The sequence below is a fragment of the Ochlerotatus camptorhynchus genome, unplaced genomic scaffold (assembly GCF_037179485.1).
Source record: "Ochlerotatus camptorhynchus isolate MF236.1 unplaced genomic scaffold, CSIRO-AGI_Acam_v1.1 ptg000661l, whole genome shotgun sequence".
Lineage (NCBI taxonomy): Eukaryota > Metazoa > Arthropoda > Insecta > Diptera > Culicidae > Ochlerotatus > Ochlerotatus camptorhynchus.
This window is the reverse complement of record NW_027041140.1, coordinates 141,037-154,701: the sequence shown is the minus strand read 5'-3', so window position 1 is coordinate 154,701 and position 13,665 is coordinate 141,037. Positions and strand designations below refer to the sequence as shown.

At 44.8% G+C, this 13,665-nt stretch overlaps 2 protein-coding genes across 2 annotated transcripts; both read left to right on the top strand.

Annotated features, from left to right (window-relative positions):
* The first annotated feature begins 7,368 nt into the window (after window positions 1–7,368).
* Window positions 7,369–11,883, top strand: LOC135714551 (uncharacterized). Its single transcript, XM_065237931.1, has one exon. The coding sequence runs from the start codon at window positions 7,369–7,371 to the stop codon at window positions 11,881–11,883; it is 4,515 nt and encodes a 1,504-aa protein (XP_065094003.1).
* On the top strand, window positions 11,883–13,346 carry LOC135714550 (uncharacterized). Its single transcript, XM_065237930.1, has one exon. The coding sequence runs from the start codon at window positions 11,883–11,885 to the stop codon at window positions 13,344–13,346; it is 1,464 nt and encodes a 487-aa protein (XP_065094002.1).
* The last annotated feature ends 319 nt before the right edge of the window (window positions 13,347–13,665 follow it).

The window sequence follows — 13,665 nt, the reverse complement described above, 5'->3', positions numbered from 1 at the left end:
CTATCGCAACCATATGACGAAACGATCATCATCGACATCGTCGATGGGATTAAATTGCCAATTTCCATTGGCTGTCTGAAAGCAGTTTTCATTGAAGGAGATGAACCATCACCGGAGCAAAAAAAAAGAAATTAACTAAATTGAACAGTAGGTAAACAGTCGTGGGTGGATAGCACTATCCACCACGCACTTTGGAGTACTCCTTATCCCCAGATTAAATGCACCATAAAAAAAATTGCCCCTCCTTAACCAGATTCCTGTGCACGCTAGTTCGCGTATAGGCCCTTATGCATGCTCACTGTCGAAATTAACATTACTATGATAAAACCTTACACTTCACTTTAACTAAACTTTAAATAAGTTTTATCGTAACGTTCACTAAATTTTAACTTAATTATAACTTAACTTTATTTTATAAAACCAAACTTTAATTAGCTTCACTTTACTTTAACCACTTTAACTACAACATAGCTTTTACTAAACATTCATGTGAACTTTATGGAAACTCATTCCATGAAGTTCCTTAACATAACTTACATAACTTTAAAATTTTGTAAAAATTTGGCTCAATTTTAATACAAAAGTTTATCTAAACTTTATCTTAAGTTTATTTTAAATTTCATTACTTATAGTTAATTTGAACACAACTTGATTTTATCTTTAGCCAGACTTCAACTTAACATTAACTAAAGTTTAACTTATAACCTCAACTTTACTTTAACTTCAACTAAACATTCACTTAACTTTAACTAAACATTCACTTAACTTAGACTAAACATTTACTTAACTTTAACTTTGACTTAATTTTAACGTAGTAAGAAACGTCACATGGAAGTTCTCAAGAAATTTCTAGAAGTTTCAAAACTTCCAAGAACTTTCAAAAATTCGAAGAGCATTCAAAAAATTTCAAAAGCTTCCAACATCTTTCAAGAAGTTTCAATAACTGGAGTTTCATTGAAGTTCTCTGGAAATTTCCCTGAAATTCCCTGGAAATAACTTTTCCATGACTTAAGCTAAACTTAATAGTTTTACATAAATTTATCTTAACTTAAATTATAATTAACGTTAACATAACTTGAACAGAAGCTCTCTTGAAAAAAAACTTCAACTAAACTTTTACTACACTTTAACCTTACTTTAAAACGTTATTTTATTAAATTAACATAATTTTAAGTTTAAATTAACTTCCACTTATTTTTTACTGAAATTTAACATAATTTAGCTTAATTTTATCATAACTTTAACTTGAATTTAACATATCATTCACTTTAACTAAACTTCAACTTAACCTTAACTAACCTTCACTAAATTTTAGCTTAACTGAACTCGATTTTATCTCTAATAAAACATAAACTTATGTGTTACTAAAATGTTACTAATTAACTTAACTTATTTTCAACTATTACTTAACTTGAACTAATCAAATTTTTAATTCTCAATTTTGATTTAACTTTGACTTAATTTTACCTTAACTAGAACTTCCAAGAAGTTACAAAAACATCCAAGAACTGAAGTTTTCCGGATGTAACATGAACATAACTACAACTTAGCTTTAACTAATTATTGTAATCGAGCAATCTTTATTTTATCATTGACACAAATAAGAAAATTCCGAGGTTAACAAAAAACCATGCGCACCCCTTTATATTTAAGTTCTAGAAATGATTACTTTTTACACATTTTGCTGTAAAAACCGTTCTTGAAAAAGGTGTAAAAAATACACTTCTTTTTTTTAACTAGTTGGTTTATTTGGTAGGCTCAATCGCGTTAGCTTTACGGAGCCGATAGTTCATTGTTCTTTGTTTGTAACAAAATTCACTTAATTCTATGTCTAGTAGGAGTTGCGCCGAATACTCGCGGCTTACTCGAGGTTAGAGAGGTACATTGTCGAAGGATAGGATCAGAGGAGGAACTTGGGGGCAAGGTTTCGTTGTCTCATCAGAGCGTTGTCGCCAGTATGAACGGTAGTGCGGTTCTCGTTTCGTCTGGAGTTTGACCGGCTATGGTGTCCAGTGGGCGACGATGAGACTCATTGAGACCCCCCGTCGGTTACGGTTACGATGACATCGATCACGAAGTTTGGCAATGTACGGATAATTACGCCGCCAGAGAGCGACTTTTGAATACCCTTGAGGCCCAAGGAAGACAACCCTATGTTCCTATCAGAGACGTGTTGGGAACTCGCGATTTCTGCTATATGCAGTCGGTTTATGTGTTTCTTTAAATGTCTAGTATAAGAATTTAATTCCTTTGTCTTTTGTCTCTCTTTATTAGTTTTTGTTTGTCTTGTCCCCCCGACAAGACAAACAAAAACTAATAAAGAGAGACAAAAGACAAAGGAATTAAATTCTTATACTAGACATTTAAAGAAACACATAAACCGACTGCATATAGCAGATATCGCACATTGCCAAACTGCGTGATCGATGTCATCGTAACCGTTTCCACACCGACAGATGTTGCTGTCCACGAGGTTTATTCTATTGAGATGAGCATCTAGCGAGTAGTGGTTGGACATAAGTCTACTCATCACGCGAATGAAGTCACGACTTAAGTCCAAGCCTTTAAACCACGCTCTCGAAGAAACATTAGGAATAATTGAATGTAACCACCGTCCAAGATTTCCATTGTCCCAATCGGTTTGCCAACTCGAAAGGGTACTCTGATGCACTAAATGGTAAAATTCATCGTGTGAAATTTGCCTGTCATAAAATTCGCCTTCCTGCGCACTCACCTTTGCGAAAGAGTCCGCCTTCTCATTGCGTGGGATTGAGCAATGTGAGGGGACCCATACAAAGGTAATCATCTTTCGACAAGCACACTCATCTGCTCCCTTACCTTTGAAAGGAAATAAGATGAGTGCCTACCTTGTTTCATCGACCGAATAGCCTCAATCGAACTGAAACTATCCGAGAAGATGAAGTAATGGTCTGCGGGCATGTTGGAAATCATCCCCAATGCGAAGTTGATTGCTGCCAGCTCAGCAACAAAAACGGAACAAGGTTCCTGGAGTTTGCGAAAGGCGCTAGAGTTTTCATTGAAGACACCGAAGCCAGTGGATCCATTGAGACGTGACCCGTCTGTAAAATATCTGTTCACGCAATTGACGTGTTGGTACTTTTCAGTAAAAATACGCGGGATCGGGAATCACATGAGTTGCTTGTTTCATGGTCAGATCATATTCAATTGAGGAACTGCGATTGGTGAAGTGAGGACTGTCTGGAATGTAACAAGGAAGACACATATCTGACGATATGTAGTGATGGTAGATTCTCATAAATCGAGATTGTGTGTTCAGCCCAAGAATTTCTTCAAAATTTTCAATTATAAGTGTGTTCGTCACTCCGCATTTGATAAGTATTCTGAGAGAGAGCTCCCAGAAGCGGTTCTGGAGGGGTGTTACTTCTGTCAGAACCTCGAGACTCATGTTATGCGTTGAGTGCATACAGCCAAGAGCAATACGCAGACAACGATATTGAATTCGTTCCAATTTTATTAGGTGACATTTTCTTGCCGAGAGAAAGCAGAAAGAGCCGTACTCTAGAACAGAGAGAATAGTTGTTTTATAAAGCGTTATGAGGTCTCCCGGATGAGCACCCCACCATGTGCGGCAAATTGAACGGATGTTGTGTGTTTTAGCGAAATCGAATATCCATCGGTTGGAGTATTCTTCATTCTCATTAGAAGATGAGCGGTTACGCATGTTCCGAGCCACCCTCCACAAGGTGTTCATTGAGGTTTCTTGTGAGAGTCCCTCACGAAATTGCGCCAATAACCGCGTTTTTTGCTTTTATTAATTGTTTCAGCTTTGTCTCAAGCTTTGAATATTCCTCGAAGTATGTGGAGGTTTTGTGTCTATGAAAAGCTTTGAAAGCATCAGATTTTTGTACATACAATTTTGTGCATTCTTCATCCCATCCAGGTGTGGCTGGTCTCCTTTTGAAGGGCGCACTTGGCACTTTTTTTTTGTGCTTCCAGTGAACTTTTGTAAATCAAATCGGCGAGGAATCGATATTCTTCCAATGGTGCAAGCGTATCTATTGATTCGGCACCGATTGTCACCGCCGTTGCATATTTATGCCAATCTATGTTCCTTGTAAGATCAAATGGAACTCGAGATGGTTCTGCAGAGTGAGGGGCACACTTAATTGAAATGATGATTGGCAAACGATCGCTACCATGGGGATCATTGATAACCTTCCACAGACAATCCAATGATAGCGCTCTTGAACACAAAGATAGGTCGAGTCGGCTTTCTCGAGCCGGAGGTTTTGTTATACGTGTCGCTTCACCAGTGTTCAAAATAGTCAAGTTGAAACCGTCGCATAAATCGTAAAAAATAGCCGCTCTATTGTCATCGTTAGATCGCCCCACCCAGTACCATGGGAGTTCATATCATCCAGAATTAATACTGGGGATGGAAGAACCGAAACTAGATTCCAGAGTTGACTACGGCTAATGGAGGTTCTTGGTGGAACATAAACTGAAGCTATGCAAAGATCTTTGTTCTTCACATTTATTTGGCAAGCGACGATTTCGACGCCTGATAGAGCAGGAAGGGAAATTTTGTAGAAAGGGTAGCACTTTTTGATCCCTAAAAGTACTCCTCCATAAGAATCGTCTCTATGCAGACGTATAATGTTAAAATCGAGGAAGTTGAGTTCTTTATCGGAAGAAAGCCATGTTTCACAGAGAGCAAATATATCACTATCAGAATTGTGAAGTAAAAATTTGAACGAGTCCAGTTTAGGCACTAGACTACGGCAGTTCCACCATAGAGGTATCTCTAAGACCAGAAGGTCCTGAAGAAAGGTGCTCAACTTTTTGGTTCAGCTCTGGTACTCTCTTCGATCCCAAGCTAATCGATTCACCCCTCGAAACATAGGAAAATCCACTAACACCTCATTTTATCTGTCAAACTTTCATAGCGAATCAAAACCAACATTGTGTAGTACTAGAATTTAGACTAGAATAGGGTACGTTAATCGTTTGCTTGGGACCAATAGGCTAGTCAAGTAGTGAGCCAATTTAAAATCGTTAGTTTCGTATTGATTGTTGGTTCCACTGTAGCACAGTGATCATATCTTCAACCTCGTTCGACGAATTATCCATCGAAAGATATGATTGATGCAAGGAGGGGCCATGAAACAGTTAATTGCTTAAGATATGATTCTAACGTTGGACGCAAGGTAGAAACTAAGCTTTTTAGAGGGTCTTGTATGTTGAACATGTTTAATATGAATTTCACAATGTCCGAAAAAGCTAGCAAACCTCGTTCAGACTTGGATTTCTTTTGAGAAGTTTGAGGAGCAGCTTTATTATTTTTCTTATCTTTTTTGGGCAATGGTGGAAAATTTCTGCTGCATCCAGGGATTGGTTCAGCAGGAGCCTTCGGTTTCGTTTTTTCATCCCCATTACCCTGGGAATTTTCCAATCTTCTGGAGGAGACTTTAGTTTTCTTACGGCGCACTTTCGGGGAGGGGCATTTTCTTTTTGAGGATCCGTCCATTTTTGAAGGTGCGTGTACCACCGTAGAATCACCTTCATCGGATGAGTCAGAGTCCGATTCTTCAGCTGACAAAATCGAAAATTGGTTTGCATCTTGGACGGCTGATGTAGCCTTCACCATTTGAGCATGTCTGCTTGGAGCGTCCAGAGATTGAACGCTGCACTTTATCGGAGTGCTGCTTGTACATCGGGCACTCCTGCAAGGGGTGAGGATTCTCGCCACAATAAGCGCATTTTACTGATTCTTTGTGGCAAGAATCCTCTTTGTGGTTTTCACCACATTTGCCACAACGAGTTTTGTTGCCGCAATGGCTGGCCGAGTGTCCCAGCCTTTTGCAGTTGGTACAATTGTATACCCTCTGTACAAACAGCCGCACCGGAAAAAAGCACCATCAATTTTAACATAGTTTGGGAGCACTGAACTTGCGAAAGTCACCCGAAACGAGTCTGAATGTCGATAAACTTTTTTACCGTCTAGCAAAGATACTGAATGCAATTGCCTTACATCCAGTATCTTCACTAGCGCGGTAGCAAATGTGGAGTTTTTAAAACTTCCCGAGGCACGTTTCAAGTCCTCGACAGTCAGACTCGCGTCGGAGACCACGCCTTCTATCTCCACATCTCGAGAAGGGATGTAGATGTTATACTCAACACTAAAAAGCTCGTGTTCAGCAATTTTATTTGCCACATCATAAGTCGGTGCTTCTACCCGCAGTTTGTTGAATCTTTCCTTGTGTACCAAGATTCCCGGATACTTTCGCAGCAAATCTCTCGTAATGTCGAGAGTTTTCAAAGGTTTATTTTTGGGCCGGAAAAAGACAACCCATGGTCCTTTCGAAGACGGTTGGGGTTGGTAGTATCTGGTTCGCGCAACGTAGGCATCCGAAGACGCCATAAGTGATGTGCAAAAGCGGTGCACAACAGCTTAAAAATGAAAAAAAAAACTTAAAAATAACCTTCACCAATTAATTTACTTAGCTTCTAGTTGTTAATGTTTTGTTGCCCGGTGTGCAAGCAACCATACAAAAAAAATGATATAAAAAAAATTAACTTTTTACTAGTTACAAAAATGCCCCACCCTATTAGGGAGAGCACACTGCCACAAGGCAACTTTGCTATACAATAGCAAGGCAATCGAAAAAAACTATCTATTATACTTGTTGCCGTTGCAGTCAGGCCTGAAAGGGTTGCGGTAGCATAACTACCGTGAACGCGCCCCTTTGATGCGCCCGTTTTTGACGTTTCTTGCCGTCGCTGTAGCAGTGAGGCGCATAGATGAATGTATTCACAAAGAGGTGCGATAGTGAGTGGGATAAGCTGAACACGGCCATCGCTTTCGCACTACTTTGTTTGTTTACCCCAGCAGCTGGCCTGGAAAGAGGAGAGTATAGACTCCATCGCGATAGATGTGTTTTTGTTGTTGCGAATTATGTTTTGTGCCGATTATTGTACCTAGTAAGTTGTGTAATTTGTAGTTTATTAGTTTATTTGTAGCTTTTTAAATATTGTGAAATCATAGATTGTTCGCCACTGTTGTACCGCGGGAAGCAGATATGTTTTCATTTAGTGTATTACTGTTCAATTACCGTAAGTTAAATATTATGTAAAGGTGACATGTTGTTCAGTGTCTTTTATTTAATTAATTGATAGGACCTCGCTAAGCCCGCCGAACGTAGATTGGCATTGAGGAGTTGCAGGCGTTGAAAAACTAAATTGTAAGTTGTCGATTGTAAGTTTGTTTAATGTAAATAGTTGTTAATTTTGAATATATTTTAGTTGAGTTTGTCCGTCAAAAGACCTACTTTTGAAAATCGTTTTTCATTCGCACCGGAGGGGTGCGAGCATCCTCAAAATTTATCAATGGAGACCTACAGATACCCGTGCTGTGACTGCGATGAGGACTACGATGCTAGCGTACAGTGCGAAAAGTGCCAAGAATGGTACCACTTCGAGTGCGTTGGTGTCGACGAATCTGTTGCGGAGGTGGTCTGGTTCTGCTCGACTTGTGTCGGTGAGGATAGATCGATCAGACAGTCGTTGGGTGTACCAGGTCAAACTCGGATTCATCCGATGGTGATCAATCATCCAGGAAGTCAGACGGAAAGTAGCGGGAAAAAGGTCGATAAGGTAGCGAGTAAGAACATATCTTTGACTAAAGGTCGCATTAGTAGGGCAGTAGCGCAGGATGAAGATGATGGCAACACAAATAAAACATCAGAACAGGAGCAGGAAAGTTCAGACGATGAAGAACTAGATGTGCAAACAGAAAAGTCAGAAAACCACACTAGATTCTTAAACGATCTTTTAAAATCGTTAAATCGTCATTCAAGTCTACCCGCGCGCGTTAATCCCACCGATTCAGTACCGAAGAGTAGCCGAATTGGGAAAAGTGTGCTCCGGAAAAGTGCCAGTGTACCGTCGGCGGAGTCAACACGAGTTCGTGCGTTGAGAGAACTTCGAGACTTGGAAGAAAGAAACCGTTTGGACGAACTTGAGGAGGAAAATCAGCAAAAAATCCTCGAACTTCAACGGAAGCGGATTGCTAGACGGAAGAAGGCGCTCGAGCGACGGATGGAGCTGACACAGATTATCAACGGTTCTGATGGCGAATCAGATTCAGGGGCCGAAGTTGAATCGATGGACAAAAGCGGGAAACCGCAGCCGGAGAAGCAGCTCCCGAAGAGTCTAGGTGCGGTTCGCAAAGATCCAAAGAAAAGGTCCGCCGAAAATGATATACAGGACCTGTTCGATCGTTTCAAGGAACTTCTGGAAGATCGAAATGGAAGTAAACCCCAGAAGCCAGTACCAGGAAAGTCCACAAGAACGAGATCATTGCTTTCTGCAAATCCGAGACTGCCTCGTCCGTCTTTCAAGAAAGATGATGAAGCACTAGAGTCAATCCTCGACGGTGGGGACTACAAAGGCGATAAAGTAGTTGCGGATGGACCGACACGGCTCCAGATAGCGTCTCGACAGGTATTTCCGAGGAGCCTGCCGAAGTTTTATGGAGCAGCAGAAGAGTGGCCGATCTTTATCAGCGCCTACGAGCAGGCAAACCAGTCCTGTGGATTCACCAACGCAGAGAATTTGGTCCGTCTACAGGATGCTCTGAAGGGGAAAGCATTGGATACGGTTCGAAATCGTCTGCTTTTGCCGGAGAACGTGCCGTTGATCATCGAGAAGCTGAGGAAGAGATTCGGGAATCCGGAGATCCTGTCAACCAGATTGGCGACAAAGATCCAGCAGCTAGAGGGACCAAGCTCGGAGAGTTTGGAGTCGGTGATCGAGTTCGGAAGTGCCGTCGAAGAGTTTACTCAGCATCTCAAAGCGGCCGGGCTGATGGACCACTGGAAGAACCCAATTTTGATGCAGAGTCTAGTTCAGAAGCTGCCGTCGTACTATGCCATGGAGTGGGTGGACTACAAGCGACGCGCACAGTCAGTCGACTTGGAAACATTCGGTGCATTCATGGAAGGTCTCGTAGAGAAGGCGTTGGAAGCAACCTTCGAGAAGGCAGATGCAAAGGAGAAGGGTAAGATGCGAAATAGACCACAAACGAAGGCTTTCGTTCACGTCACGGATGGAGATAGCGGCCGGTCTGGGAGTGTGATGTCAGCTGGGAAGAATTCGTCACCCCAACCCCAGCGCCGAGAGTTGAAGTGTTCCGTGTGCCAAAAGTCTGGGCATTACGGAAGGAACTGCCAGGAATTGCTCAAACAGAGTGTTGCAGAGCGGTGGAAAACGGTGACTCGGTTGAACCTCTGTCCACTCTGGCTTTACGACCATGGACAACGATCATGTCGTATAAGAGTTCGTTGCAAGGTAGATGGCTGTCCGGAAAACCACAATGCCCTTCTTCATGGTGGACCAGCCGGATACTCGCGAACTCAGGTGCAGTGTAATAGTCATCGTCAGTCGAAATGTGCAGTTCTGTTTAGGATGGTTCCAGTGACGCTGTACAACGGCAAGAAAAGAGTAGATACTCTAGCACTCATCGATGAAGGATCTTCGGTTACCATGGTGGACAGTGAATTGGTGAGAACGTTGGGTGCCGATGGAGCAGTGGAACCACTGCAGATGACTTGGACAAACGGCGTACAGCGCACGGAGTATCAGTCGAAGAAAGTGGTGCTTGAGATATCTGCCAGAGACTCGTCGAGTAGATACGATCTGCTGGAAGCTCATACGGTGCACAGGTTAAACCTCCCTGCACAGAAGCTGGATTCAGCGAAGTTGGTCAAGGAGTTTAAGCACCTTGAAGACATCGACATTCCCAGTTACGAGAGAACTACACCGAAGGTGCTGCTGGGGATCGATAATCTTCACTTGATCGCCCCGCTTGACTCACGAATCGGAGAATCTGATAAACCAGTTGCCATTTTGTGCAAGCTCGGCTGGACGGCTTATGGCCCACAACCAAACGTCGTAGGAAAGGTGCATTTTCTGGGACACCATCGGTGCTCGTGTGAGGAGTGCAGTAAAGCGGATAAGGATCTGGACGAGGCGATGAAGAAACATTATCAACTTGAAGACGTCGGAGTGTCACCTATTCGTTTAGAATCGAAGGAAGATCGTAGAGCACGCGAGATTTTGGAGAAGACCACTCGAAGAGTGGGTAGCAGGTTCGAGACAGGATTACTCTGGAAAGAAGATGATGTTCGATTTCCGGAGAGTTTAGACATGGCCATGAAGCGGTTGCGATGTTTGGAAGCTCGGATGAACCGGAATCCTGGAGTGCAGGAATGTTTGCAAAAGCAGTTGGAAGAATATCTTGCCAAGGGCTACGCGCATCGTATCACCGAGCAGGAGTTAAAGGAGACGCCGAAGAGTAAAGTTTGGTACCTACCGCTTAACTACGTGGTACATCCGAAGAAACCTGGCAAGGTGTGGTTGGTCTGGGATGCGGCAGCGAGGGCTCATGGAGTCTCGCTTAACGATAAGCTGTTGAAGGGTCCAGACATGATAACGTTGCTACCAGCTGTTATAAGTGGATTCCGCGAGAGAAACGTGGCGTTTGGAGGTGACATTAGGGAAATGTTTCATCAAGCATGGGTTCGTGCAGAAGACCGTCAGGCACAACGGTTCCTATTCGTGGGTCCGGTGGAAACGTACGTGATGGATGTGGTTATCTTTGGCTCGACCTGTTCGCCTTGCTCCGCACAGTACGTGAAAAACTTGAACGCGCGGGAACATGCCGAGCAGTATCCGGAGGCTGCCGATGCTATCGTCCGAAAGCACTATGTCGACGACTATTTCGACAGTGCCGATACAGTAGAGGAAGCGGTGAGACTAGCGATGGATGTGCGACGTGTACACGCCAACGGTGGGTTCGAGATTCGGAACTGGGTTTCCAACTCACAGGAAGTGTTACGTCAGCTCGGAGAGGAGAAGTCTGTGGTGAAACCACTAGAAGTAGACAAGCATTGCACTACGGAGAGAGTCCTGGGAGTGCTGTGGGACCCGGAAGGTGATCACTTCGTTTTCTCAACGGAGATTCGCCAAGACCTTCAGCCCTACATTCGGGAAGGTGCTTGGCCAACAAAGAGGATTGTGTTGCGGTGCATTGCCAGCATGTTCGATCCGAAACAGTTCCTGGCTCCGCTGTTGATACACGGACGGATCATTTTGCAGGATTTATGGCGTAGCGGCATAGGTTGGCACGAGAAGCTCACGGAAGCTCACTACAAGCGGTGGGTGCAGTGGACACAGCTATTCCATCTAATCGATGAGATTCGTGTTCCACGGTGTTACCTCGGCGGATTGGACTCGAAGGTCTATGAAACGGTGCAGTTACACGTTTTCACTGACGCTGGAGATGCGGCATATGGATGCGTGGCCTACTTCAGGTTCGAGGACGGCGAAGTCGTTCACTGCACATTCATTGAGGCCAAAGCGAAGGTGGCGCCATTACAGTACCTGTCTACACCACGGTTGGAGCTAGAAGCGGCTGTTCTCGGTGCGCGATTGACAAAGTCGATCTGCGATGCCAATTCCGTTCCGGTTGCGAAGCACTTCCTGTGGTGTGACTCGGATACGGTAGTATCATGGGTGAAATCGGACCAACGAAGGTATAAGCCGTTCGTTGCCTATCGTATTGGCGAGATCCTCAGCATCACGAATCCAGAAGATTGGCGTTGGGTAGGAACGAAGGACAATCCAGCGGACGATTTGACGAAGTGGGGCAAAGGAACGGAGATCAAGTCGGGAAGCCGATGGTTCCATGGACCGGATTTTCTGTATCACGGAGTGGAAGAATGGCCGAAGCAAAAGCGTCCAAAGGTGCCGAAGAGCTCCGGGCGAGAGTGCTGCTGCATCACATCGTGTTACCCGAGGGGTTTACGGAGAGGTTGCAGCATATTTCGCGTTGGACAGTAATGGTGCGGACCCTAGCAACAGTGTTCCGATTCGCGTCCAACTGCCGGCGACTGCAAGGATCAACGTTCCCCGCCGTGGATGTGCCGTTGCGACAGGAGGAGTACCAGGCTGCAGAAACAGTTTTGTGGAAGGTGATTCAGGCAGACGAGTTTGCCGACGAAGTGAGGACCCTGGTGAAGAACAAGGATTCGACAGTACATGAAATGTCACTAGAGAGGTCGAGTAAGCTGTATCGTCTTGCGCCGTTCCTGGATGAGGATGGTGTCGTGCGGATGGAAGGTCGTACAGAAGCGGCGAAATATGCGGCATTTGATGCGAGGTTTCCGATCATTCTGCCGAAGGACCACGTGGTGACTCGAAGGTTATTAGAACACTACCATCGGCAGTATGGGCACAGCAGCAGAGAAACCGTTGTAAACGAAGTTCGGCAGCGATTCTACATTCCGTGTCTCCGAGCGCTAGTAGATCAAGTGATGCGAGCCTGTGTGTGGTGCAAGATTCAAAAGGCGAAACCAATTGTTCCGAGAATGGCACCCTTACCAGGGCAGCGTTTGGCGGCGAGGGTCGATCCGTTTTCGTACGTCGGCATAGACTATTTTGGTCCACTGGAAGTGTCTATTGGGCGAATGAAGGAAAAGCGATGGGTGGCACTTTTCACGTGCCTAACTGTGCGAGCGGTACATTTGGAGGTGGCGTACAACTTGACGACTGAGTCGTGCAAAATGGCGATCAGGAGGTTCGTAAAGCGGCGTGGCAGTCCGATCGAGATCCTTTCGGATAACGGCACGAACTTTGTCGGTGCCAGTCGAGATCTGCTGAAGGAAATAAATCTAGCATGTGCGGATACCTTTACCGGTGCGAGGACTCGTTGGACTTTCAACCCACCGGCTGCCCCACACATGGGAGGTGCGTGGGAGAGAATGGTGCGCTCGGTGAAAGAGGCGCTAAAAACGTTCACAGATGGTCGGAAGCTGACGGACGAGATCCTGCAGACGGCACTGATCGAGGCGGAGAACCTGATCAACTCTCGTCCACTCACCTACGTGTCCACCAACGTGAAGGAAGACAAGGAAGCGTTGACGCCGAACCACTTTTTGCGTGGTCGTTCATCGGTCGAGTGTCTGCCGTCGAGGAATCCCATTGACCTGGCCAACACGTTGCGTAGTAGCTACCATCGCGCACAGTTCTTGGCGGATGGATTCTGGGATCGTTGGCAGAGGGAATACCTGCCGATGTTAAACAAGAGGTCTAAGTGGTTCGTGGATCAGCGACAAGTAGCGGTTGGAGATTTGGTGTTCGTGGCAGATGGAGAGAAGCGAAACGTCTGGGAGCGAGGCGTGGTGAAGAAGGTGTTCGTTGGGAGTGACGGAAGAGTCCGTTCAGCGTCCGTTCAGACAAGCAGAGGCGAGAAGGTCAGACCGGTAGCGAAGCTAGCCGTTCTGGAGGTCACTTCGAAGGAGTAATCCCCGTACTGTTCCTGATGGAACCAGCCACAGGGTTTACGGGCGGGGGAATGTTGCCGTTGCAGTCAGGCCTGAAAGGGTTGCGGTAGCATAACTACCGTGAACGCGCCCCTTTGATGCGCCTGTTTTTGACGTTTCTTGCCGTCGCTGTAGCAGTGAGGCGCATAGATGAATGTATTCACAAAGAGGTGCGATAGCGAGTGGGATAAGCTGAACACGGCCATCGCTTTCGCACTACTTTGTTTGTTTACCCCAGCAGCTGGCCTGGAAAGAGGAGAGTATAGACTCCATCGCGATAGATGTGTTTTTGTTGTTGCGA

Coding starts and splice junctions, on each gene's coding strand:
- LOC135714551 (XM_065237931.1), top strand. CDS start 7,369: ATGGAGACCTACAGATACCCGTGCTGTGACTGCGATGAGGACTACGAT.
- LOC135714550 (XM_065237930.1), top strand. CDS start 11,883: ATGGTGCGGACCCTAGCAACAGTGTTCCGATTCGCGTCCAACTGCCGG.